General features: G+C 60.8%; 1 protein-coding gene and 1 long non-coding RNA gene across 11 annotated transcripts in view; both read right to left on the bottom strand.

The window, feature by feature from the left end:
- PIP5K1C (phosphatidylinositol-4-phosphate 5-kinase type 1 gamma) overlaps positions 1-23,108 on the bottom strand; it is a 50,539-nt gene extending 27,431 nt beyond the window's left edge. For 6 of the 10 annotated variants that reach the window (XR_005375224.1, XM_038567790.1, XM_038567792.1 and 3 more), the window contains exons 1-2: positions 22,181-22,304; positions 100-131 (exon numbers count right to left, since the gene is read on the bottom strand). Coding sequence is in view for 9 of the 10 variants with exons in the window: in XM_038567790.1 (XP_038423718.1) it covers positions 100-131; positions 22,181-22,289 (141 nt within the window). In the remaining variant the exon portion in view is untranslated. Of the gene's footprint in view, positions 1-99; positions 132-3,993; positions 4,224-6,344; positions 6,428-22,180; positions 22,305-22,935 lie in introns of those variants that run through there. The other 4 variants (XM_038567791.1, XM_038567794.1, XM_038567795.1 and 1 more) reach the window with 4 other exon arrangements.
- Positions 13,304-17,850, bottom strand: LOC119877335. The gene is made up of 2 exons (XR_005375225.1): positions 16,161-17,850; positions 13,304-14,006 (listed from the first exon to the last, which is right to left on the bottom strand). It is a non-coding gene; the product is annotated as an uncharacterized LOC119877335 (long non-coding RNA).
- Positions 23,109-23,609: the final 501 nt, after the last annotated feature.

Below are 23,609 nucleotides of genomic sequence, written 5' to 3'. Positions count from 1 at the left end.
CCCCTGCCACTGGGGCCCCTGGAGGTGCGGTCAGCTGCCCCGGACCCCGGGCCGCTGTCTCTGGAGAGGAGGAGGGTCAGGCGGGCACAGGACACTCACCTCCGTCGGGACCATCTTCTTCTGTGCCAAGCCTGCGGGAGAGAAGGGAGAGGCTTCAGCCTGGAGCCGGGGCGGCCCTCCACCCGCTGTCACCACCCTGCCTCCGCCGCACACAGGTGCCTCTGACCCCACTCAGCCCTGCACCCCTATGGAGGGATGGGAGGACCAGGGGTGTGAAACGGGCAAGGATGCCAACCCACCACGGACGCCTCAAGACGTCAGGTACCCCGTGGCAAACAACTGGCTGAACTGACAAAGCCGTCTACACCCGCTGGTGGGAGCAGGGGTTAACAAGGAGAGGCTCGGGCCCCCGTTGGGTCGGTGGGAAGGGCCAGTGCCCAGGGCTGTGGACACGGCCCCCTGGCTCCTGTCCACACAGTCCCCGGGGAGAGCTGCTTGCCACGGAGAGAAGTCGGAGGCAGCGGAGCGCTTTGGGGGGCCCTCCCCCCAATCCTGGCTCCCGTGAGGCCACCAGCGACCTCTCTGAGCCTTGGCACCCTCCCCTGGAAGGCAGGCTTCTGCTGAGGACTGTGTTCAATGAGTGTGGATGGCAGATACGGCCACTCCCTGCGGATGACGGGCTCTGCAGGGGGGCAAGGTGGGGGCGACCCTGGGTTCCCGGGGGGCCTCACGAGAGGGAGCCAGAGGTGGGAGCCCCAGAGACCGGCAGACCCCCACGGAGGTGAGGACAGAGGAGGGGCCGCAGGCTGGGGAGGGCCGCCTCTGGAAGCTGGGGGGCAGGAGCGGGTCTCCCTGGGGCCCCGGGGGGGTAGAGGGGGGCCAGCCCTGCCCACACCTGGGTTTTAGCCCCGGGAGACCCCTTTTAGGCCTGTGACCTCCAGAGAGTGACACAGGTGTGTGGTTTTAGACCAAGCCGTGGTGACTTGTCACGGCGGCAACAGAAGCTCATACACGGTGTCCACCACGTGTCCGGCTGGCAGCAAGGCAAGTGGGACCAGGACAGACACCGCCCCCACCTGCAAGGGCTCACAGTCGGGGGGTGGGGGGCAGAGAAGGCCTGGCCAGTGTGGAGAGAGCCAGGAGGAGGGCCTGGGGTGACGGGTGAGGGGTCGGGTCAGGTCGGCAAGGGAGGGCTGGGGCTTTTCCCCCAGGGAGGTGGGAGCTGGGCGGGGGGGGGGGGGGGGGGGGGGGGGGGGGGGGGGTCTGGCTCGGGTGCTCACGGGTGCCCTCTGGGGGCCGCCGTGGGGAAGGCAGGGGGTGGGGAGGAGGGTGGGGGCCCAGCTGGGTGGAGAGGGAGGCGATGGGGTGCACCAGGTGGAGGCCCAGGAGGGAGAGGGGTGCGCAGGTTCTGACAGGTGTCAGGTTAGGCTACGCTCATTGGAAGCAAAGTGAAGAAAACAAGAAGTCGAGAATGACTTCTCGGATTCAGAGAATGATTCTGACTGCAGCAGTGACAGGACAGGACACACGGCCTCAGCCGAGATGAGTGACGGGGCAGGACGGTCGGGGACAGTGTGGCTGAGCTGAGTGAGGGACGCCCCGGACCCTCGGGCAAGGAGACCTCCAGGGTCAGCAGACCTTGGGGGGGGGCCAGTCTGGAGACAGGACTGTGGGCATCGTCCCGCCATCGACAGGGGAGAGTGGACGAGGCTACTAATGGGAATAGGGCTTCCTCCAGGGGACGAGAATGTTCTAGAATCAGCGTGTACAGTTGCACCACATTGCGAACACACGAAAACTAAATTGTAAGCTTAAAAGTGTGAGTGACGGCACATGGATTACACTTAGAGGAAAAGCGACCCCAGGGGACCCTGAGTGGGGAGGGGGGTCCTCGTTCAGCCGTAACCACCTGCGCCTCAGCCATATGCTGGACGTGGTCTAGCCAAGGAAACGGGCTCGGTGGGCGACAGGCCGATACCAGGGGAACACCGGCTGCCGGGCGCCCCCAGCTTGTCAGGGGCAGCGTGGCAGCTCCAGGCCACACCAACACCAGCATCTGAGATGCCGTCCTGCCCAGGCCTGACCTGCCTGAGGACACCCGATGACACGACCAAGCTGCCGCTGTGTCACCTGCTTCGTGACTGGGGTCCCCGTGACAGCCACACTCTCTAGCCCGACTCAGATGCGGGCTAATAAAAGGGAGACTCAACCTCCCACCTGGAATATTCTGGACTCCGTGCCAGAAGGGGCCGCAGGAAGGCCACACACTGGCTCGGGTGAGAGGGGGGGGCCCGACTGCCCCACTGCAGCAGGATGCCGGGAGCGGCCCGCTGCTCTCCGACGGCGGCTTCGGGGGCGGTGGCTGCTCCGGGCCGGCGGGCTGCTGGAGGCCACGCTGTGTCGAGCTCCTCCCAGCCTGAGACGTGACCATCCTCTTCTGAGCGAGCCACCCCATTTTTGAGGAAATTTTTAAAAAATAGCCTGGGGGATCCCTGGGTGGCGCAGCGGTTTAGCGCCTGCCTTTGGCCCAGGGCGCGATCCTGGAGACCCGGGATCGAGTCCCACGTAGGGCTCCACGTTGGGCTCCCGGTGCATGGAGCCTGCTTCTCCCTCTGCCTGTGTCTCTGCCTCTCTCTCTCTCTCTGTGACTATCATAAATAAATAAAATAAAAAAAAAAAATAGCCTGGGGAGGGAGAGAGTGGGCCAGGCTGGACCAACACCTGCCTGGGCCCAGCTGGGCCGGCCGCCGGGCGGAAGAGGGGGGCGCCTCGGCACCAGGGCCCCGACTGCTCAGGGCGAGGCGGTGTCCCTGCTGCGCCGCTGCGTGACTCGGGCACATCCTCCGCCTCCCTGAGCAGCTTCCTCTGGTCTCCCCGCGCCTCCATGGGTGGCCGCAGCCAGCTCTCCGGAGCTGGGCCCCTCGCCCTAGCCTACCACCCGGCGCCACCATCGGGTCCTGCTGCGGGCCACCGGGTCACTCCTGTGCAGGTGACCTCACAGCCCCACATGCTCCTCTAGGGCCAGAGCCAGGCCGAGCACCCACCCTGGGAGGTAGCTGCTCCCGCCCTGGCCTGCGGCCACCTTCACCAGGCAGCTCCCTGTCCCCCCACCGCCCTGCCTGGCTCCCTGTCCCGGGCCCCAGCCACCCCCCTGTCCCCCTGCCCGGCGCCCTGGCCCCGGCCCCCCGCCCCCCACCTGGCTCCCGGTCCTGGGCCCCCGCCGCCCTCAGTACACGCTGCTCCCACGCCTGCCGCCTTCTCCACTCAGGAACCGCTGCTCCTCCCTGCAGACCCTGTCCTGTCCCTCCGGGCGACAATGACGTCAACATCCGTCCTCCCCGCAGGAGCTGGGGTCCTCCTCCCTCAGGGCTGGCCCTGCCCTTAGCAGGCACCTACTAACGTTTGCCGACTGACAACCGTTCCTCTCCCCTCCGCACACACATGAGCTTCAGCAAGAGCCGCTTCTCCACGTTTGCTTCACGTGGAAACTGAGGACTGCGGGGCCCCAGGACCAGACATGAGCCTTCCCATCAGCCACCTGTACCCTTACAATCCGTCCAAAACCTGCCCCCGTCCCTGACCCTCTCAGCCATCACCTGAGCACGGTCCCCTCCACCCCATCCCAGGCTCCTGCCCTCACCCCCGTCCGTCCTCCCCGCGACGGTCCCCAGAGGGCGCCTGTGAGCACCTGGGTCAGGTCCCGCCCTCCTCTGCCCGCAGGGGAGGGGGGAGACAGGACAAGTCCAAGGCCTCCCTGGGTCCCCAGGGCCCTGCACGACCTGCTCCATCCCCTCCCTGTCCTCCCCTCCTCTCTTGGGTCCTGCCCCAGGGCCTTTGCACAGGTTGGGGCCCCTCCCCACCTGAGACACCACTCCCAAGACACTTGAGGGGTTTGTTCCCTTGCGTCATCCAAGACCTGGCTCAAACGTCCCCCGCTGTGAGGTGTCCCCCAACCACCTCACCCCAAACAGCCCCTCTGAGGTCACTCCTCACCTCCGCCTGCTCAGTCTCCCAGGGACTCAGCAGCACCTGGCGCCTCTGTGCGATGTCTCCCCCACTACGGGGAGACCGGGTCTCCCCTGACAGACACCTCCAGCGCTCTCCGAGGGCGGGTCCCCACTGGACAGGGGCCGCAGAGGGGCACGAGGCCCGGCAGCTCTGCGCAGAGGCCAGGCGCCAGGGCGGGGCCGCTTCCCAGAGCAGGACTGCCGGGTGCCCAGGACGGGTGCCGGGTCCCCGTGACTCAGAACAAACAAGAAAGCACGGGGACAAGGCAGGCCGGGCCAGCAGCCCCGAGGAGCCAGGAAGTGGCGCGGAGGCCCGGCCGCACACACTTCCCTCATTAGCTAGAATGATCTGGCCCCTGCGGGCCGCCGGCGAGGAGCCTGGGGGAGCCCGGCAGCCTCTGGGGGCAGCGCCCACCCTCACCTCGGTCAGGCTCGGCCGCCCAGACGCTCACAAGCCCCACTCGAGAAGTGGAAGAAAGTCTCCCGTGGCAGAGGGAACGGGGCCACGTCTTTGCATCCACGTGATGCTCTGAGCAGCAGAGGGTGACCCCAGAAGCCGGAGGGCGCGGCAGTGCTGGCGGCTTCTGACCCGCCCCCGGGAACCCTGCGCCCCAAGGTCCATGGCGGGGTCTCTGCCAGAGACCGGAGAGCCCGTGGGGACAGGCAGGCGGCCCCCAGCTGAGGGCTGGATTTCATGCCACCTGCTGAGCGTGGCTGCGTGGCTGACCCCAGGTGAGGCCGCGGAGGAACCGCCCCGCTGAAGCTGGGGACAGAATCACGAGCAAACACGCAGGTGTTCTCGGCACTAAGCTCTGGGGTGGTTTGTTACGCAGCATCAGCGGACTGAGGCTGGTATTATACGTGCACGTGGAGAGTGTTTCTAAAAGGAATACAATGACCTATTACCAGGGACTTCGGGGAAACAGAAGGGAAATAGAATTTTAAGTCTTGTATCCAACTAAAATTCCTTACATTCAAGACAGCGTTAAAAATATTCAAATGGTAGATGATTAAGTCATACAAAGGATGAAGTGCTGACACGCGCTGCCCTGCGGACGGACCCCCGAGCCCACGACCCTTGGGGGTGCGGGGTAACCAGACATATGAGGCCCCACAGCGTGAGTCCATGTGTGACACATCCAGGATGGGCTCTTCCATGGACAGGGAGGGGGCTCCTGGGGGTCGGGGGGAGGGGGATGGGAAGTGGTCACTAATGGGGACTGGGTTTCCTTCGGGGTGATGGAATGTTCTCGAACTAGACAGTGGTAACAGTGGCACAACAGGCGAATGTAGTAAAACCCAATGAATTGTGCACTTTAGAGGGTTTTTTAAAGACTATTTTAATTTTTTTAAAGTTTTTATTTATTTGTGAGAGACACAGAGAGAGAGGCAGAGACACAGGCAAAGGAAGAAGCAGGCTCCATGTGGGGAGCCCGATGGGGACTCGATCCCGGATCCTGGGATCAGGACCTGAGCCGCCCAGGCATCCCAAGACTATTTATTTTAGACAGAAAAAGACAGCGAGAATGACCATGAGCAGGGGAGGAGCAGAGGGGGAGTCAGAACTGCAAGCTGACTCCCCACTGAGCATGGAGCCCCATACGGAGCTCGATCCCATGACCCTGAGATCACAACCTGAACCAAAACCAAGAGTTGGATGTTCAACAGACTGAGCCACCGAGGTGCCCCAATGGGGTGAATTTTATGGCATATGAACGCATCTCAAAAATGAATCCCTTAGTTGCATAACCACTGCCCAACGATACCCACCATCCAGAATGTTCTCTGGACTCTAGTCTTTCTGGCAGGTGGTGCTGCAACGTGAGAGAAGGAGTGGCCCAGGTCACGCTGCCCCAGGCAGGGAGGCCAGAGGGTGCCTGTGAGCTCCTGGGACAGATGCCACCTGACTTAATGGTCTCGTTCTGGTACCAACATTTTACAGGGAAGGCAGGGAAAGGGTTTGAAGAAATTCACCAGGTCGAAAGTGAAAAACCTAAGGATTACATCTCAGAATCCAGATAGGCATTGAACAAAATTCAACAGATTTCACATCCAAAACTATTAGAAACCAGAGAAACAAACAGAAAATGGGGGCCGGACAGGGGTAAGAACTGCCTTTACTTGAAAAAACACCATAAAGCGAAAGCCCACAGCAAACACGCAGCGTCCACCGCCAGAGGAGTGCAGCCGAGAGCCGAGAGCTGGCCACTGCAGTATGACAAGAAAAAAAAAAAAGGAACAGAGACCAGAAGGAAAGGCAAAATTTTAGGAATCCCAGAGAACCAAGCGGCCGACTGCTAGAACTAAACAGAGCAGAGCAGGTGGCCGGCAACTCACCCGAGGCCTGCACCGCACGTGTGCTGAGGAGGCGGCTCTGGGAGCTTCTGCCCCTTGCTCCCACCACCTGCTCTTTATCCGGCCGCCTCTCCCAGGTTTCACGCTTCGGTTAACTTTTACCTGTCAGATGTACAATAAGCGGACCCTGGGAAGGTTCCCCGTCCCCCAGGGGCACCAAGGCCCCAGAGCGGGGAGGGGATACGGGGGGGACAGGTGGACGGAAGGGGGGGATGGAGGGAGGTAAGTGGGGAGAGGCGCAAAGCAAGCACAGCAAAATGCCAATGGTAGGACCCAAGTGGTACGCAGTGCGCGTCCACTGTCCCATCCTTTCAACTTTTCTGCCCGGCTGAAAATTTTCCTGATGCGATCTTTTCCCTCTGGGTTAAAGGTGGAGTTTGACTTTCGCCGCCAGGTGTTTTCAAGCTTAGGAGAAGCACGTTTTTTTGAGTTGATTCTGCCCAAGGAAATGTGAGCAATCACAAGGGAAGCAGCAGTTGTTACGGAGCACCGTGTGCGAGGCTCCGTGCCTCTGCACGTTCACCCAGCAGACCTTCAAGAAGGCACATTCCCACCTCAGGGCCTTTGCACTCACCGCGCCCTCTGCCAGAATGCACTATCCATCTCCACATGTCTGGCTGCTGTCTGTCCTCCACCACCCAGGTCTCCCTTGAATATCGCCTGCTGGAGGGACTGTCCTTCCCACCCCCGACCATGCCTGCTTGATTAATTCATGACACACCTCGCTGTCTGGAGCTAATTGCTCGGCCGCCTTGCTCCTTACCAATGGAGCAGGGACCAGGACTGTCTTGCTGACATTACTTCCCCACGGCCTAGCCCAATCCTGGCACACGGTCAGAGCGCGGCGGCCACAGGTCCCGTGGGGCTGGGCGGGGGACGCTGGGACGGACAGGTGGGCCTGGATCTGGGAAGCACCCTGGAGGGAGGACAGCCCGGCTGTGAGAGGGGAGCACCAGGGAGGACACGACGCCAGGGACTGGGTAGGGTGGACAGCAGAGGCGGGACACCTGGATGTGGCCAGATGCTCAGGGCGGGGCACACACGCAGGACAGTGCCTGAAGGGCATCACAGGTGCTCGATCAACGTCCCTGTCAGGACTGGATACACAGACACTGTGGTTAGCACCCCCCACCCCACACTGTCCAAAACCCGGTTGGGCTGGCCCCCAGGGCACGTGGGAAACGCATCCCACTCAGTCCCCTCACGCCAAGGAGAACATACCGCGTGGGCGCTGGGCAACCACACGGGGCCTCAGCAGCAGCAGGACAGCCTAGAACAGCCTAGAACTTCAGAAGACAGGGCAAGTCTCCAACCAGGGCCTGGGGATTAAGCCAGCTGTCCTCCCCCTCTTGGATGCGCCTCCCCCCACAGGTGTGCCTGCATCACTCGGAGCCCCTGCAACACTGAATGGGGTCAGGTCAGGAATTAGGAATCTTCCTTAACAATCAACTACCCAGAGAACAGTCTGTTTCTTTCCTTTACTTCCTCACTTGCTCGTTCCAGACTGGGGAGCATTTCCTGCTCGCTGGGCCCTGCCGTGGGGATGAAGGGCTATGGAGGGAGGGGCACGGCCTAAACATGATGCTGAGTGACAAACGGATTTGAAACAAGGTGTAGGGATCCCTGCGTGGTGCAGCGGTTTGGCGCCTGCCTTTGGCCCAGGGCGCGATCCTGGAGACCCGGGATCGAATCCCACATCGGGCTGCCGGTGCATGGAGCCTGCTTCTCCCTCTGCCTATGTCTCTGCCTCTCTCTCTCTCTCTCTCTGTGACTATCATAAATAAATAAAAATTAAAAAAAAAAAAAAAAAAAAAAGAAACAAGGTGTAATATAAGGGACACCCCCAGGTTAAACAGATCTCGTCTTGTTTATCCCTTAAGTCAGGGGTCGTCAAATATGTCCTGTTAAAGACCAGAGGGACCCCAGGGAGGCAGGGACGGTGACCAGGGCAGAGGGGAGTGACATATAGGTGGCTCTCACCCAGGCCGGTCCTGCCCCACCTGGGGGGCTCCTGGTCCAGAGGCTGCTCAGCCTCCCCAGTGCCCGGGACGTCCCCCCCAGAACAACCCGGCTCTGTGTCCACAGTGCTGGAGACAGACTCTGGGGCTGCCATGGGGGTGGGAGTGGGAAGGACGAGGTGTCAGTATTCTCCAGGTATTTAAAACACTTTAGGGGGGTGCCTGGGAGGCTCAGGTCATGACCCCGGGGTCCTGGGAGGCTCAGGTCATGACCCCGGGGTCCTGGGATCGAGCCCCGCGTCGGGCCCTCTGCTCAGGGGGCGCCTGCTTCTCCCTCTCCCTCTGTGCGCTCTGGCTCTACCTCTCTGTCAGATAAATAAATACATCTTTAAAAAAGATGTTACGATAGGGCAGCCCGGATGACTCAGCGGTTTGGCGCCGCCTTCAGTCCAGGGCGTGATCCCAGAGACCCGCGTCCAGCTCCCCCTGCACGCAGCTGCTTCTCCCTCTGCCTGTGTCTCTGCCTCTCTCTCTCTCCCGGTCTCTATGAATAAATAAATAAAATCTTTAAAAAAACGTTACGATAAAAACATATTTGTACCATCCTGTGTGCTTCTGTCTGGCTTGCAGTTCCCCGTAGTAAAAAGCTACAGCGCGCACACCTTTCCCAGCGCTGGGCTGGGCCCCGGAAGCAGCTTCTCCAACCTCCTAACAAACACTCCTGCAGGCAACTGTCACCGGACCCACCGTACAGCCGGGAAGACTGAGGCTCAGACGTCCAGGCCAGTTCAAGGCAGCAGAGCTGGACTCACTGGTGACCTCTCACGAGGGCTGGCTCTCAGCTTTGCTCAAGGCAGCCCCAGCTGGCCTGTCCTGACGCGTGACCGGAAGCTTCCTCCCAAAGCCCTCTGGTGGCTTTCCCTGACCCCCCGGGCTGACCTGCTGCCCCTAAATGTGCTCCCTCGCGCGAGCCCGCGTCCTGCACCCATCTGGTCACTTTGTGACCCCCACCACCCTGTCTACGGGGCTTGAGCACAGAGCCCCTGCTGGGCCTAGTACTGGACCTGGTGCCGCGCTCTGAGCCCGTGCGACCTCCTGCCAAGCTCTCGGCACGTGGTGTCACCCACACCGTCACCGTCACAGGGACAGAGGGCGACTGCTCGTCTTTCACGAACCTGGACACCCCAGGCTCACCCTCCAGACCCAGCACCCAGTAGTCACCCGCCCGCGCCCATGCACCCGCCAGCCTGTAGTCTGCTGTCTGCTCAGGTTCCTTCGCGCTGTGGGCCCTGGGCCATGCAGCAGCCGCATCTCCTTCCCACATCCCCTCTGCTTGGTGAATGCCTCCCCGGGGCCCATCCTGGGGCCTGGGGGTTCAGGGTTCTAGCCTCTCCTTGCAGCTTCCCTCTGGAACCCACAGCACGACACCACCTTCAGGGCTCTCCTGGCTCCAAGGACAGCTCCTCAGGACAGGTCGCTTCTCCCTGCCTCCCTCACTGACCCCCCTACCAGCCCTCAGGCACAGAGCTAGCCTCAGTGCACATGGCAGAGAAACCCTGGAGGGCTGCGTGGAGGCAGCTGAGGGCAAGCACCGCGGGACCCTCAGGGGAAGGGAAGGGCAGGGGGAATGCAGCTCTCACGTGTTCCCCGAGCTGGACATCTGATGAAGGGCTTCCCACCGGGCCTGTCCTGGGTATGCCTCTCACCCCTCTTCTTCAGAGGGTGAAACGGGCTCAAAGAAGGGGGATTAGGTGGCTTTGCATTCAGTCAGACGCCTACCTCACACTGCTGGGACAACAGAGGGACATTCTTTTTAACAACTTTATTTATTGAGACAGAAAGATACAGAGAGATGCAGAGAGAGAGAGAGAAAGAGAGAGACCACGAGCAGGGGAGAGGCACAGAGGGAGGGAGAAGCAGACTCCCCCGCTGAGCCGGGAGCCCGACGTGGGACTCGATCCCAGGACCCAGGGATCATGACCTGAGCTGAGGGCAGACGCTTAACTATCTGAGCCACCCGGGGTGCACCAAGAGATATACAGGTTTCAAAGATTTCATTTCTTTATTTTAGAGAAGAGAGCGAGCATGAGGGGAGGGACAGAGAATCTCACACAGACCCCTCCTGAGCACAGAACCCGACACGGGCTCGATCCCACAACCCTGAGATCATGACCTGAGCAGAAGCTAAGAGGTGGACATTCCACTGACTGAGCCACCCAGGGCCCCTGCGCCTCCGTAAGATTTAATTTGAAAGAGAAAGAGAGAGAGACAGAGGGAGAGGGAGAGAGGGAGAGAGACGGGGAGAGGGGCTGTTGTTAATATAACCCGGACCAGCAAACTGCGCCCTGCGGAACAATCCCACACGCTGTTTTATAAATGAAGTTTAATGGACACAGAGCCACGTGCACCCATTTCGGGATCCCTACAGCGGCTTTTGCGCTTCGACGGGAGAACGGGACGCTCGCCCCGGGCCCACCGGCCCTGCCCGGAAGCTCGCCAAGCCCCGACCGACGGAAGAGGGCAGGTGCGAGGAGCCTCCCCCCGGGCTCCTGGGGCCCCAGGACCGGCTCCCCCGCTGTCAGCGCCGCGGCCCTCCCGGCAGGGCCCCCAGGCAGGCGCTGACTGTCGGCTCTGAAGTCCCAGGGTGGGGTCCCCACGCGGCCCTGCAGCCAGCGGCGCCCTGCCTCGGGTGGGGGGTCGGGGCTCCTCGGGGGACGCCAGGTGGCCAACGCTGGACCCAGCCGGGACGGTCCGGGGACGAGGCTGACCTGGAGACGGGAGGGCAGGACGGGCGGGGAGGGAGGGAGCCCCGCCCCGGCAGGTGCCCCGCAGAACATCACGCGCTGTCTCAGGACCAACGTGTGAGGTTCCTTGGCCCAGTTTTCCTCCCAGATATATTTTTACTCCCCGGAAGCCAGGGCTGGGCTGCAACACCGCGCCTGAATTCTGAAATGCCAAGAGCGCTGAGGACGCAAGCGGGGCTGCCGGCAGAGGCCCCCGGCCCGGGGCTCGTCACGCCCGCAGGTGCGCGCCGGTCAGGCTCCAGGTGGACATTGCCTCGGCACATGGTAAGCCCCAGGTGGGCCGGCCTCCCCATCAGGGCAGCTCCGGGCCTCCAGAATCCCGGGGCCAGCATGGGTGGCGAGCCGGGCCCGAACCAGGCCCCCGACGCCCGCCGGGCCCCAGGATCACCACGGGAGCCTTTCACCTTGAGGGTCCCTCCGCAACAGGCACGCGCTGGCTGCCCCACCCCGCGAGCCAAGGGCCAGCACGGCCCCACCCTCCGAAGCCCGCGCGGGTGGCCAGCCTCCAGGACAGCCTCCGGTGGGCCGGGCCCCCGCGTCCTCCTGCAGTGGCCGGTGGGTGTGGTCGACGGGGTAGGGCTCAAGCCAGACACCGTCATGTTCCCGGGTGGACGAGTGGCTGCCATGCCGGGAACCAAGGCCACCTGCCACCAGGCATGCAATGGAGTAGGTGGGGAGTGGCTCCTCCAGCAGCGGTCAAACCTTCAGGTGAGGCAGGAGGCTTGACTGCAAGCTGCTCTGAGACCCTGTGGGAACCACGCAGCTCGGCCGCCCTCGGGTTCCGGACACACAGACATCATGAGATAATAAACACGTGCCACTGTCTAAAGCCACTACATTTGGGGTAATTTGTTTCACAGCAACAGCTACCTGATACACGCAGGGTTTCCACATGGCCCCCGAGTACAGATGAGGATGGCAGGCTGGGGGATGCCCACAAGGCTGGCTCTCTGCCCCCCATGCTCCTGCCACATGGCTTCCTCACTGTCCTCACATGTGCCAGGCAGTCCTGCCCCAGGGCCTTTGCACACACTTCTCTGGGATGCTCTTCCCCATCTCACCATTCAGGCCTGGATCAAAGTCTCCTCCCCAGAGAGAGGCCCTCCCTGCACACCTGGCTGAAGACTGCTCCCCACCCCACTTGCCCCATCATAACCCCTACCCCTGATCAGTTCAAAGCTCCTCCTTGCTCCTGCAGTCCCACTGGCTGCTCTCTTAGAGGCCAGAAGCCTCCTGAGGGCAGCAAGCACATTGTGCTTCATGGCCACAGCTCAGGGAGCCGCTCGGCAGGGCCGCCCACACAGTATCTGCTCCCTCCTGCCTGGTGGTGACGCGGGGAGGCACACGGGGAGTCACGACAAGGCCTGGGGGCCGGGGCACGAAAAGCCTGGCTCAGGAGGCAGACAGGGGAGCAGGAGGCTTGGGGCACAGCCTGCTTTGTGTCTCTAACCACTGGGCCTCTCCTGCCTGACGCTCCAGCACCGGCTAGAGAGCAGCAGGGCTGCGGACACAGCACCAAGGAGCTGACGTTTGCTGAGCCTGAACGTGGGGCCGGCAGCGTGGGACACCCTTGTGTGTGAATTCACCACATCCTCCAGCAGCCCTAGGCGGTGGGTCTGCTGCTACCTACACTTAATGACGTGGAAGCCAAGGCTCCAAGAGGCCAGCCAGGCCACTGGCCTGAGGTGCTCCAGGAAAAAGTGGGAACAGATGAGTGTGATTCTGGGCAATCGGGCTCCAGCCTGAGCCGCAAGCACACAGAGGAAAGGAGACGCCGAAGCACTAGCCACACTATAGCCAGCAGAGCCTCCCTGGCAGAAGGAAGAGCCAGTGCAAAGGCCCTGGGGCATGACTGTGTCTGAGAGTGTTTAGCGGTCAAGTGACCATCCCTGCCGCCCGTGCTGCTCAGGAGCGCGGGACAGGGTGGGAATCCGGTCACAGGGGCAAAGGCTGGTGCGGGCCTCTTCCTGTGTTCCTTCCTTCTGGGCTTCCCTCCAGGCCCAGCATACAGTAAGCGCTTAGGGCTGATGAGCAAGCAGGAGTGCCCGGCCTGTGCACAATGGGATATCACATGGGCTTCAGAAGACCCCGGGGGGCCCTGAGCTGCACCCACAAGGACAAAGCCAAACCTAATGTGTTAAAGTGTAAACTGCAGAACACAGTGGAAGATTCCCAGTTCCCCATTTTTTTTCTTTTTTACAGATTTATTTGTTTTGGAGAGAAACAGAGCGAGCGGGAGGAGGGGCAGAGGGAGGAGGATCTCAAGCCGCCTCCCCACTGAGCGCGGAGCCCGATGTGGGGCTCAATGCCGGGACCCCAAGATCACGACCGGAGCTGAAACTGAGTCAGACGCGTCACCAACTGAGCCGCCCAGGCGCCTCTCCCATTTCCTCATTTCCTAACTGATGACAAAGCCACAGTAATCCAGGCCGGGTGGTCCCCACAGAGGCAGGGACATCGTGGAATGGTCCAGAATGCATCACTGAGGATCCAGGCGTCCATGTGCACACTTGCAGCCCGCTGAGATCCACCGGGCACCACGACCCCTCGGGGGGGGGGTGCAATCCCCACGCCGGGACGACAGGACCTCCCTGCGTGGAGGACGGAGTGGGGCCCCATCCCACACCACACACAGGACAGACCCCCAGCACAGCGGGACTCGAAACCGATGTAACGAACAGAGGAAAACACGGCCGAGCCTTTACCACGTCGGGTCCGGCCGTGGCTTCTTGCACGTGACAACGAAGCACAAGCAACCGAGGCAAAATAGACTGGACTTCCTCAAAATGAGAAACATTTGCGCTTCGGGGGCGGCGCCCGGCGGGCTCGGTGAAGTGTACGACTCTTGACTCTTGGTGGCCGGCTCTTGAGCATGAAGCACACTTGAAAAGTAAATAAATAAATAAAATATTTGTTACAAAATGTTTGCCTACACAACAGGAGAGAATATTTGTGGATCACAGGCCTGGGAAGGGACCGGTCTCTACGACACACAAAGGACGCTTAGGATTCAACAATAGAAAGAAAAACCACCCAAGGGAAGAACGAGCAAAGGCTCTGAACAGACACATCCCCACGGAAGACGAACCCGTGAAGAGGACTCCACGTCGTCAGCGGGATGCAGGCCCACGGGGGGGGGGCACCTCGCCCCCCAGAACAGCCAGAGCTGAGCTGACACCCGGGAGCAAGTACCGTCCAGGACGGGGGATCCGAGGCCTCATGCACGGCGGGTGGGATGGGAAGGGGGGCAGCTGCGGTGGGGGAGTCTGGAGGTTGTTCACAAGGTTAAACCCAGACTTCCACGCGACCCAGCAACTCCGCAGCCGGGTGTCCGCCCACACGACAACCTGCCCACGCAGGTGCACGGCACACCACCCGTTATTGGCAAAACAGCAGAAACGACCCAGTTGCATCAACAGATGAATGGATACACAGGACCCGCTCCATCCCCAGTATGGAACGAAGAAGAGCGAGGTGTCCACACGTGGTACCCGTGGATGAAGCCCGAGCACATGACGCCTAGTGACGGCGGGGAGGGTGAAGGCATCCTAAGGGGGAGAGAGCACGTGCAAAGGTCCTGGGGGAACAGGATGGGATGCTTTTGAGCAAAGAACAGGATGGGTTTGGTGTGGCTGGAGGGGAGGGAGCAACGGGAGGAGCCGAGAATGGGGGCAGGGAGCAGCCTGGGGGGGCAGAGCCCCGACCAGCAGCCGAGCCTCTCCCCCCACACCCCCCCCAGATCTGTCCATCCCCTTCTGCTCCCCCACCTGAATCTCACTGCACAAAGTGAATGCGTTTCCAGAGCAATAAACAGGAAGCCTTGCAAAGGATGGGGGAGGGTGGCCATGGGTCCAGAACTCCGCAGGCCTCAGGCCAGTGGTCACTTTTCCAGAACCCCCCAGCATTCAAGAAAGAGGATTCCAGAACTTTCACCAGTCTTGCCACCAACACGGCCACACACAGGTCCAGGCCAGCGCGGGCCTCCCCACAGAGTCCAGGGCCTGAGGCTTGAGAGAATCTTGCGGCTTCCTGAAGAAGCAGGCTAGGGGACCAGCGCTGAGCGAGCGGCGGGCGGAAGGCCTGGGGGTCGGGTCCACAGAGTGTGATCCTGGACCCCATCCTGGCGAGGAGACAGTCGCAGCCCTGAGGGACAGTTTTGGACTAACTGATATCCTGGGAATCCTGACCGTGCATCGGATCAGTGGTGACCTCGGGGGCGACTTGACCCCACACTTAGGGACGAGAACGTCTCTGATTTTAGGATCCGCAGCAGCTCGTTATTCGCGGGCCTGTACCAGCCGATCCACCCACTGGCCAAATCAACACCCGCGAGCCTTTCACCGTCACCTGCAGACACGCAGGGTAGTGAGAAATCTGTCACCTCCCACCCGTGTCCAGCTGAGGTCACTCTGCCTTCATGGTTCACCTCATGGACCACAGACACTTTCCACGGCCTAATGAGTGACGTGTCTTGAATTTTTGTGCTTTTTGTTGGTGATTTTCACAGGTTAAAACGGCCCCCAAGCGTCTGCCTTCGGCTGAGGTCATGATCGAAGGGTCCAGAGGTGGAGCCCTGTGTGGTGTCGGGCTCCCTGCTTCCCCCCAGTCCCCCCGGCCCCGGCAGCTCCCCCTGCTTGTGCTCTCCCTCTGAAAGAAATAAAGTGGCCCCCAAGCGTAGAGCCGCAGTGCTCTGGGGCCCGCGGGGGCAGAAGACCGTGTGTGACAGGCCCTCAGAAGGAAAACACTCGTGGGCAGCCTGGGTGGCTCAGCGGTTCAGCGCCGCCTTCAGCCCAGGGCCTGATCCGGGAGACCCAGGATCGAATCCCACGTCGGGCTCCCTTCTCCCTCTGCCTGTGTCTCTGCCTCTCTCTCTCTCTCTCTCTCTCTCTCTCTCTCTGTCTTTCATGAATGAATAAATAAAAATCTTAAAAAAAAAAAAAAGAAAGGGAAAACACCCGTGTGGACAAGCCTCCCCCACGCATGAGCTCCAGCGCCGCGGGCCAGGCCCTCAGCCTTAGCGAATCGACCACACATACCTTACAGAGAGGCTCTGAACAGAAACACACGTGACACAAGCTTCCACGATGAAACTGTGAGCAGAGGCTTGCAGGGACCTCACCCTGTGCGCCCGCGGGAGCCCTGCTTCCGTATCCACGGACTCGGTGTTCGCGCCGACCTTACAGGACAGAACCGACGCGAATGAGGAAAACCGGCCACCTGGGTGTATCAGGGCCAAAGGGGCATCAAGTCCGCAGCCGACTCTCAAGTGGCCCGCAGCATCTCTCTGTCTCCCTCACACACGCACGCGTGCGCGTGCGTGATAATACCCATTTGGTAAAAAGATAACGTAACGTGGTGAAGTGTGAGCAGCTGGCGAATCTCAGCTAAAGGCCTATGGGTGTTTGCTGCAGTATTCCTGCAACTTTTTCTGCAGGCTTGAGAATTTTCAAAACAGGAAGTTAAAAAAGAAAATGTACGGACACAGAAAACCACCTGGGATGACGGTTATCTCTCCTGGAAGCAGAGGGCGAGACAGGAATCTTCCCTCTCCCCTGACCACAGGTCTGATTGTTGCTTTTTTAAAGGAAACATGTTATTACTCGTCGTTACAGACTCGCCTGCTGCAAGAACCAGGCGGATGAGTGGGACAGAATAGAAAGTCCAGAAATAGAGCAGCCACGTGCACGAATCTGGTATGTGATAAAGGTGGCATCTCAAATCAGGGAGGAAAAGCAGCTTATCCAGAAAGTAGAGTTGGGACAACCCCGAACCACCTGGAAAAACACGGAACAGTAGACTCTCTTACACCTTGTGTAGGGATGAGTTCCAAATATAGCAAGATTTTAAATGTGTTGTTTTTTTTTTTAAGTGAAACTACAGAGGCTCTAGAAAAATTATAACCTCAGAACAGGGAACTCTTCTGTCCACGACACCAAACCGAGAAACCGTAAGAGTAGAGATTGATAAGTTTGGCCACGTAAATACAAAGATATCTGCCTGACATTATTTATCATCATAAGAGATGAGAAAAGACCACTCATACCTGTGCATAAATTAAAAAGAACAAAAATGAACACTGTTCACGATATATAAAGAGCTTCCACCAATCAATAAGAAAAAGACCCCGAATGAATATGGGAAAGTTACAACCGCCCAGTTCCCAGAAGATACAGAGAGTTGTGAGACGTGAGTTATTAAATGTGGGAACAGGGGTGAGCAATGAGGAGGGGACTGGCCCAAGTGCACCTCGGGGCGTCCTTCATACACGAATACCCGAGGCTCACCCCACTTCCTTAAAGCTTCCAGGGGAATAAAGGCCAAGAAACGTGTGTACGGTGTAAACAAGAGACAAAAAGCAACTGTGACAAAACTGTCACCGTTTTGGGGGTTGCTTCTTCCAACCAAAAGCCAGGCTAAGTCCCCAAGACGCCTTCACACGGACTCAAGCTCGCGGGGCCCCTCGGGCTGGACCCCAAGCCTGTCAGGGTGGCCGGCTGGTAAAGCAGGTGCAGGGCCCCGTGGCTAATCCCCCGGGCCCATAATCCCCACACGGGGCAGCCCACAGCTCCAGGCCCCCCTGTCCAGCTGGCAGCGGCAGGCAATCCTCAGTGGGGTCTCAACCTGCCTTGTCACGAGTGGCGACACGTGGCTCAGCTACAGCAGCAGGCGGTGCAGACAGGAAGGCCCGGGAGCCCGAGACCCCCCTGGAGCCCGGGCCTCCCCAGCTCTGAATGCTGACATCACGAATCTGTCATTTGGTGAGCGCCACCCAGGGGCTGCAGGCCTCCCCCCCCCCCCCCCCGTTCCTGCCTCCCGAATCCCCAGGACCCCACTGCCCTCATCTTGAAAGGAGTTGACATGGGGAGCAGCAACTGCACTGGCTCAGAGGCACAGCGTCCGGGGGGCAAGGGGGGCCGGACCCAGGCCAAGACCCTGCGTGCCCCTCCCACATCAGCACCAGCCTGCAACAACTTGCTCCTCCCCAGGCTCTCCCCAAGGCCCCCCACCAGCTCCAAGGCAGGGGCCAATCCCTTGTGGGTTCTTCGGCTCCCTCAGCCTCCATCCAGGCCCCCAGCACCGCTCAGCACAGCTCACCTGGTACCTGCCCTAGGAAGTTGGGCCAGGCCCCCCACCCCCACCCCACAACCCCACATGACTGGCCCTGCCCGTTTCAGAGCCACCCACAACACCAATTTTGTTTCCATGGATCAAATGACTCAAGCTCATGCCTACCTCAGGGCCTTTGCATGGGCTAACCCCTCTGCCCAGAACACTTGACCCGTGGCTGCACTTCTCACTTAGGCCACCCCTCCCCAACCACCCCACTGCAGCTGGCCCCGCACTGGCAGTCGCCCCGACACTGGTTTCTTTTTCCTCTGCACGCTCACTACTGACCAGCCTGCTCTCACCCAGGGGACAACAAACACTTTCCACTTTCCGTAAAGCACAAGACCGTGAGTATGCCTGACGTTGCAGGCCATGAAGTCTACGAGCAAAAAGTCTTCTCAGGCCACACGTGAGTGGGTGGGTGCAGCTGTGTGTGAATAAAACTACTGATGAAAACTGGTGCTGGAGGGGCTTGACCCCATGGCCCAGTGGCTGAGCCCCGACCCTGCCTGCCTGTGTGTCGAGAGCGCAAGGGAGCCTCCGGGTCACTGCACCGGCCCAGCTGGCCCTCTGTGGGTGCCTGATGTTTAAGGGGCCTTGTTCAAAGACGAAGAAGCAACTGGGTGTCCCCAGGAACCCCGAGCCTGATGGCAGACCCCACCCCGCGCCAGGCTCTGCAGGCAGCAGGTCCAGCACGCGGCCCTTGACCGGAGGAGGGAGGAGCCCAGCACCCACCCGGGGCCAGCTAAGGGCCCAGGGCGCTAAGGCCGTAGGGGCCACCGGCCTGACCCAGCCCCATGAGAAACGTGCAGCCGTCGCACCCATTTCCCAGGTGGACACCCTGAGGTGGGGGCCCCTGGCTGGTGGAGGACGCACGCAGGATGTGGACCAAGCAGTCTAGCTGCCAAGGCCTCTCCATGGAGGGGACGAAACTGGCAGAGGCAAAAGCGTCACGTTGCCAAGAAGCACCCAGGGCACAATTCCATCTGGGAGATTTCTGCCTCCGAAGCACACAGATGACTGGCAGCAGGGGGTGAGGGACCATGCGCCCACAACTACAGAGGAGGCCTCCGGTGACAATGCCCCACCCCAGCCCCGTGGGCTCCTGCTGGTTTTCAAGCACACAGGCCTTTGCCGGGGCTGTGCCATCTTCTTTTCTCTCCTTCAGGCCTCCTTCCAATGCTGGGGGAGGCCTCACTGACAAGGAGCTATTTGAGCAAAAACTTGAAAGAGCTAAGGAAGCAAACAACACAGAAATGACAAACATTCTAGACAGAGGGCATATGTGCAAAGGCCCTGAGGCAGGACCACACCTAGTGTGATGGAGGAACAGCAAAGGGGCCCACGTGGCTGGACCAGAGTGGGTGAGAGGGGGAGGGGGAGAGAGGGAGGAGGGGAGGCAGGTAGGTGGCGAAGGCCCTCATGGGCCTTGGGGAGGACTTGGGTTTTTATCCCAGGTAGGTGGGTGCCCTGGAGGGCGGTGGGCAGAGGAGGGTGGAACCTAAGTCTGTTTTTTTTCTTTTTTTAAAGATTTTAATTATTTATGAGAGACACACACAGGGAGGCAAAGACACAGGCAGAGGGAGAAGCAGGCTCCTTGCGGGGAGCCTGATGCAGGACTCGATCCCAGGACCCCGGGGTCACAGCCTGAGCCCGAGACAGATGGTCAACCACTGAGCCACCCAGGTGCCCCCTAAGTCAGTTTTTAATGGGAGCCTTCTGGAATGAGCTGTAGGGAGCACAGCAGGGACAGGGGACCAGGCCAGCGATGCTTGACAGGGCTAGACCAGGTGGGGCAGAGATGGGGGAAGAAGGAGGCAGACTCTGGGTCCATTGTGAAGACAAAACCAGCATAATCTGCCACCAGATTAGATGTGGGAGGGGGCTGGGGGGGGTGCCGAGAACGAAGCCAACTGTTCTGTGACATCATGCAAGCACGAAGGACAGGAGGGAAATGGCTCCGAAAACCAGATCGCAGCTCAGGCCAAAAACCCACAGGTCCTAACAGTCGGCCCCGTGAACATATCCGACCCCCCTCCGGCCCTTCCTGGGCCAGGCTCGGGAGCAAGGAGCAGGGCATTTAAAGTAACCGGATTCTAAACACCACGATACCATTTCACCTCCACCACACTGGCCAAAATCAAGGAGCGGGTAACATTCGGAGCTGGCACCACTATGGCGGAAATCTGGCCCCTGCCAGACCTTTCTAGAAAGTCAGTGGGCATCAGATACTGACGTTCAATCTGCTCGCCACCACCCAGCCAGTCCCAAGCAGGGGCTTCAACTGCTAGAAGGTAAAGGGCCACAGTCAAGGGCCACGATCAGAGATGTTTACCATAGCATCTCTCGAAACATTAAAAGGTGGACTCCGGTAGGTCCATTAAAATGGTCCTCGGTAGGAGGCTGGTTGAACCAGTAATGGCTGGTGCCTAGAACAGCCTGTGTCGAATGTTCATGAAACACTGTCAACAGGCTGACGCATGCTAACTCAGTAAGGCTCATGGCCAGCCCCAGGCAGGACACACATCACCCCACTTAACAGACGGGACTACTGAGGCCCAGCGAGAAGTCAAGGCATTTGCCCTTCAAGGTCACACAGCACTCGACCAGGGTTTGCACCCTCTTAACCACGGCACCATATTCTCTCTCTCTCTCTGAAGAAAGAAACTGATATCAACATGGGAGAAAAATTCAGATAAATTGCAAGATAAATGCAGATAAAAAGCAAGCCAAGTTATGGAATAAAAGATACAGTACGATGGTTCTCACCCGGGCTGACGGTGTCTCCAGGGGACACCGGAGGTATCTGGGGGCATTTATGGTCATCACGACTCAGGGGAGATGTTTCTGTCACTGAAAGGGCGGGGCCGGGATGCTGCCCAACACCCTATGGTGCCCAGGACGGTACTTCCAAAACAAAGAATTTTCCAGCCAAAAATGTCAATAGTGCCGAGGCGGAGAACCCCTGGTGCGGCATGGAACCATTTTGGCAAAAAATAAGCAGACGTGTTTATGGATTTCTACATTTCTAGGAGCAGCAGGAAAAGTGTGGACAGTTATTACCCAAATGAGGACTTACACCAGGAGAAATGAGTTTGGAAAGGGAGCGGTAGCTCTGCATTTTAAAGTTAGTGAAGTAAATGATTTGCTGGGGGAGTCAGATTTCTGCGGATCTTGGTGACGGGCAGTCAGGGCCGGTCCCTTATCTCCCACGTCCCCTTGCTTAAACCCGCCACCCCGCCACTGCTGGGGCCTGGGGCTCTATCTGCCCCCCGTGTGGCTCACTGAGCCCCTGATAAAATAAATGTTAGCTCTGTGGCTTCCTTGTGATCACTGGGTCGTGGGCTGATCTGTCTCTGAGCAGCCCAGGTCGGAGGGCTGATCGTGCGGGCCAGGGGTCTGATAAAGGAGCACGGCTGGGTGCCCGAACCACGTCTAGGGCCAGCCAGGCCAGGGCACCGGGCCCGGCCAAGAACAAGGGCGAGGCAACCGGCAACCGGATGGTGGAAGGGAAGCGGGTCATCTACCAAGCACTTCCAGATGGCAGTAGGGACAGAAGCGGCGGGAGCCTTCCAGAGCCTGGGGGAAGCTCGCTCGCTGGCCCTGGCGCTCTCTCCCCAGACATTTCGCCCAGCCCCCCTCCCCCCCGCCCCAGCCACACAGCACATCCCGCCCCGCCTGCCAAGGAAGCTTCAGGAGGCCTGGGGGAGAAGGAGGACGGATGCCCATGTGGGTGTCTGCAGGGCCTCTGCTGGCGAGGGCTGCCCGAGGAGAGCGGAGGATCCTGCAGATCCGGAAACTTCTGTTTGGAAGCTTGAGAATGTGACCCAGAAGGAACCTTGGGGGACAAGGGGCCATCCCTCCGGGCAGCAGCTGGGCTCTGCGAGTGCCCCGGACACGGCTGGCCGGGAGCCTCCGGGGCTGGGCCGGGCCACCTCGCTCTGCACACCTGCTGTTCTGGAGGAGGCAGCCCCCTCCAGCGTCCAGGGAGAAGGCTGTGGGGTGAGGGGGGCCGCCTGTTTCTGCTCCACCTGCCTGCAGAGCCGTCCAGATGTCATGTCCTCAGCCCCCTCCTGTTGCAAGCAGGGAAACCGAGGCCCAGAACGGCAATGAGTGGCCAGTGCACTAGAAACTGGGGTTTGGGGGACTCCCAAATGAGGAGGAATGAGGCAGCCAGGAGGCTGACCCAGATGGCCTCAAAGACCCCCCGCCTCCCCCGTGGCAGCTCCTGGCCTTCGACGCACCGCTCAGCAGAGGATGTGCCCACGGTTGTGCTGCGGGCGGCCCAGGGAGGGGGGCTGTCAGCGCCCCGGCCCCGCTCACCGGGCAGGCGCGGCCCCCGCCAACCAGACTGGGTGGGATGCGACCCCGGGCGCCCTCGGCGGGAGGCAGCGCGCCCACCCTCCGCGTGCACCCCCGCCCGCCCCGAGGTGCGGACCCCGGTTCCCTGCACGCCTCGGACGGGGGCTGCTCCCGAACCGGCCCCGCACGCGCCCCGGGAGCCCCCGGGCAGGGCGGCGGCCCCGCGAGCCCCGGCGAGGGGCGCCCCATCCCCCCCCGGGAGCGCCCCCGAGTGGAACGTTCCGGCCTCCCCGCGGCGGTCCCGGCGCCCCTCCGGCGCTCGGGCGGGTCCACTGGGCCGCGGCGGGGGGAGGCGGGCGGGCCCATCGGGGAGCGCGGAGGGAGGAGGTCCGGCCCCGCTACCTGCCGCCGCGCCGCTCTCCGTGGTCCAGGACGCCTCCGAGGTCACGGCCTCCGCCTCGGCGCTCTCCGCCTCGTCCGGCACCTCCAGCTCCATGGCCGCGCGCGGACCGGCCGGCGGGCGGGCGGCCGAGGCTGCACCCGAGCTGCGGCCGCCGCCGCCGAACAACAACCGCCGCCGGCTGGAGGGCGGAGGGAGGGGGCCGGGGGCGGGGCCGGGGCGGGCCGGGGGCGGGGCCTGCGTGCGCCTGCGCACAGCACGCGCGCCGCCGGCAGGGGCTCGGGGCGGGCCTGCGTGCGTCCCCGCGCCTCGAGCGCCCCCAAGCGCCCGGGGGGTGGAAGGGCGGCGCCGCGCGCGTCCCTAAGGTTAGAGCCGGGATAACCCGCGCGGGTCACAGACCCAAGCGCCGACTACGAGGAGCGAAGCGCTGTCAGCATCGCATCGCGGATGACAACTTCTGCGCTTTGTCGTCAGGAGCAGCTATGATGACGCAACAAATGACGCAATAAGTAAAAATAAACAGGATCTGTGTTAACGTGCACGGCATATAAATGACGCGGTAGGAAGGTGCAGGCAAATTAATACCGCCAGACAAAAGTACATAATTTTGACAACAGAGATAATGTTAAAGCGTCGCAGACGTATATAATATATAACACTATGTATGATGTAATGC

The sequence above is a fragment of the Canis lupus genome, chromosome 20, assembly GCF_011100685.1.
Source record: "Canis lupus familiaris isolate Mischka breed German Shepherd chromosome 20, alternate assembly UU_Cfam_GSD_1.0, whole genome shotgun sequence".
Classification (NCBI taxonomy): Eukaryota; Metazoa; Chordata; class Mammalia; order Carnivora; family Canidae; genus Canis; species Canis lupus.
The sequence above is the reverse complement of the archived record's forward strand: the minus strand, read 5'-3'. Positions and strand labels throughout refer to the sequence as shown.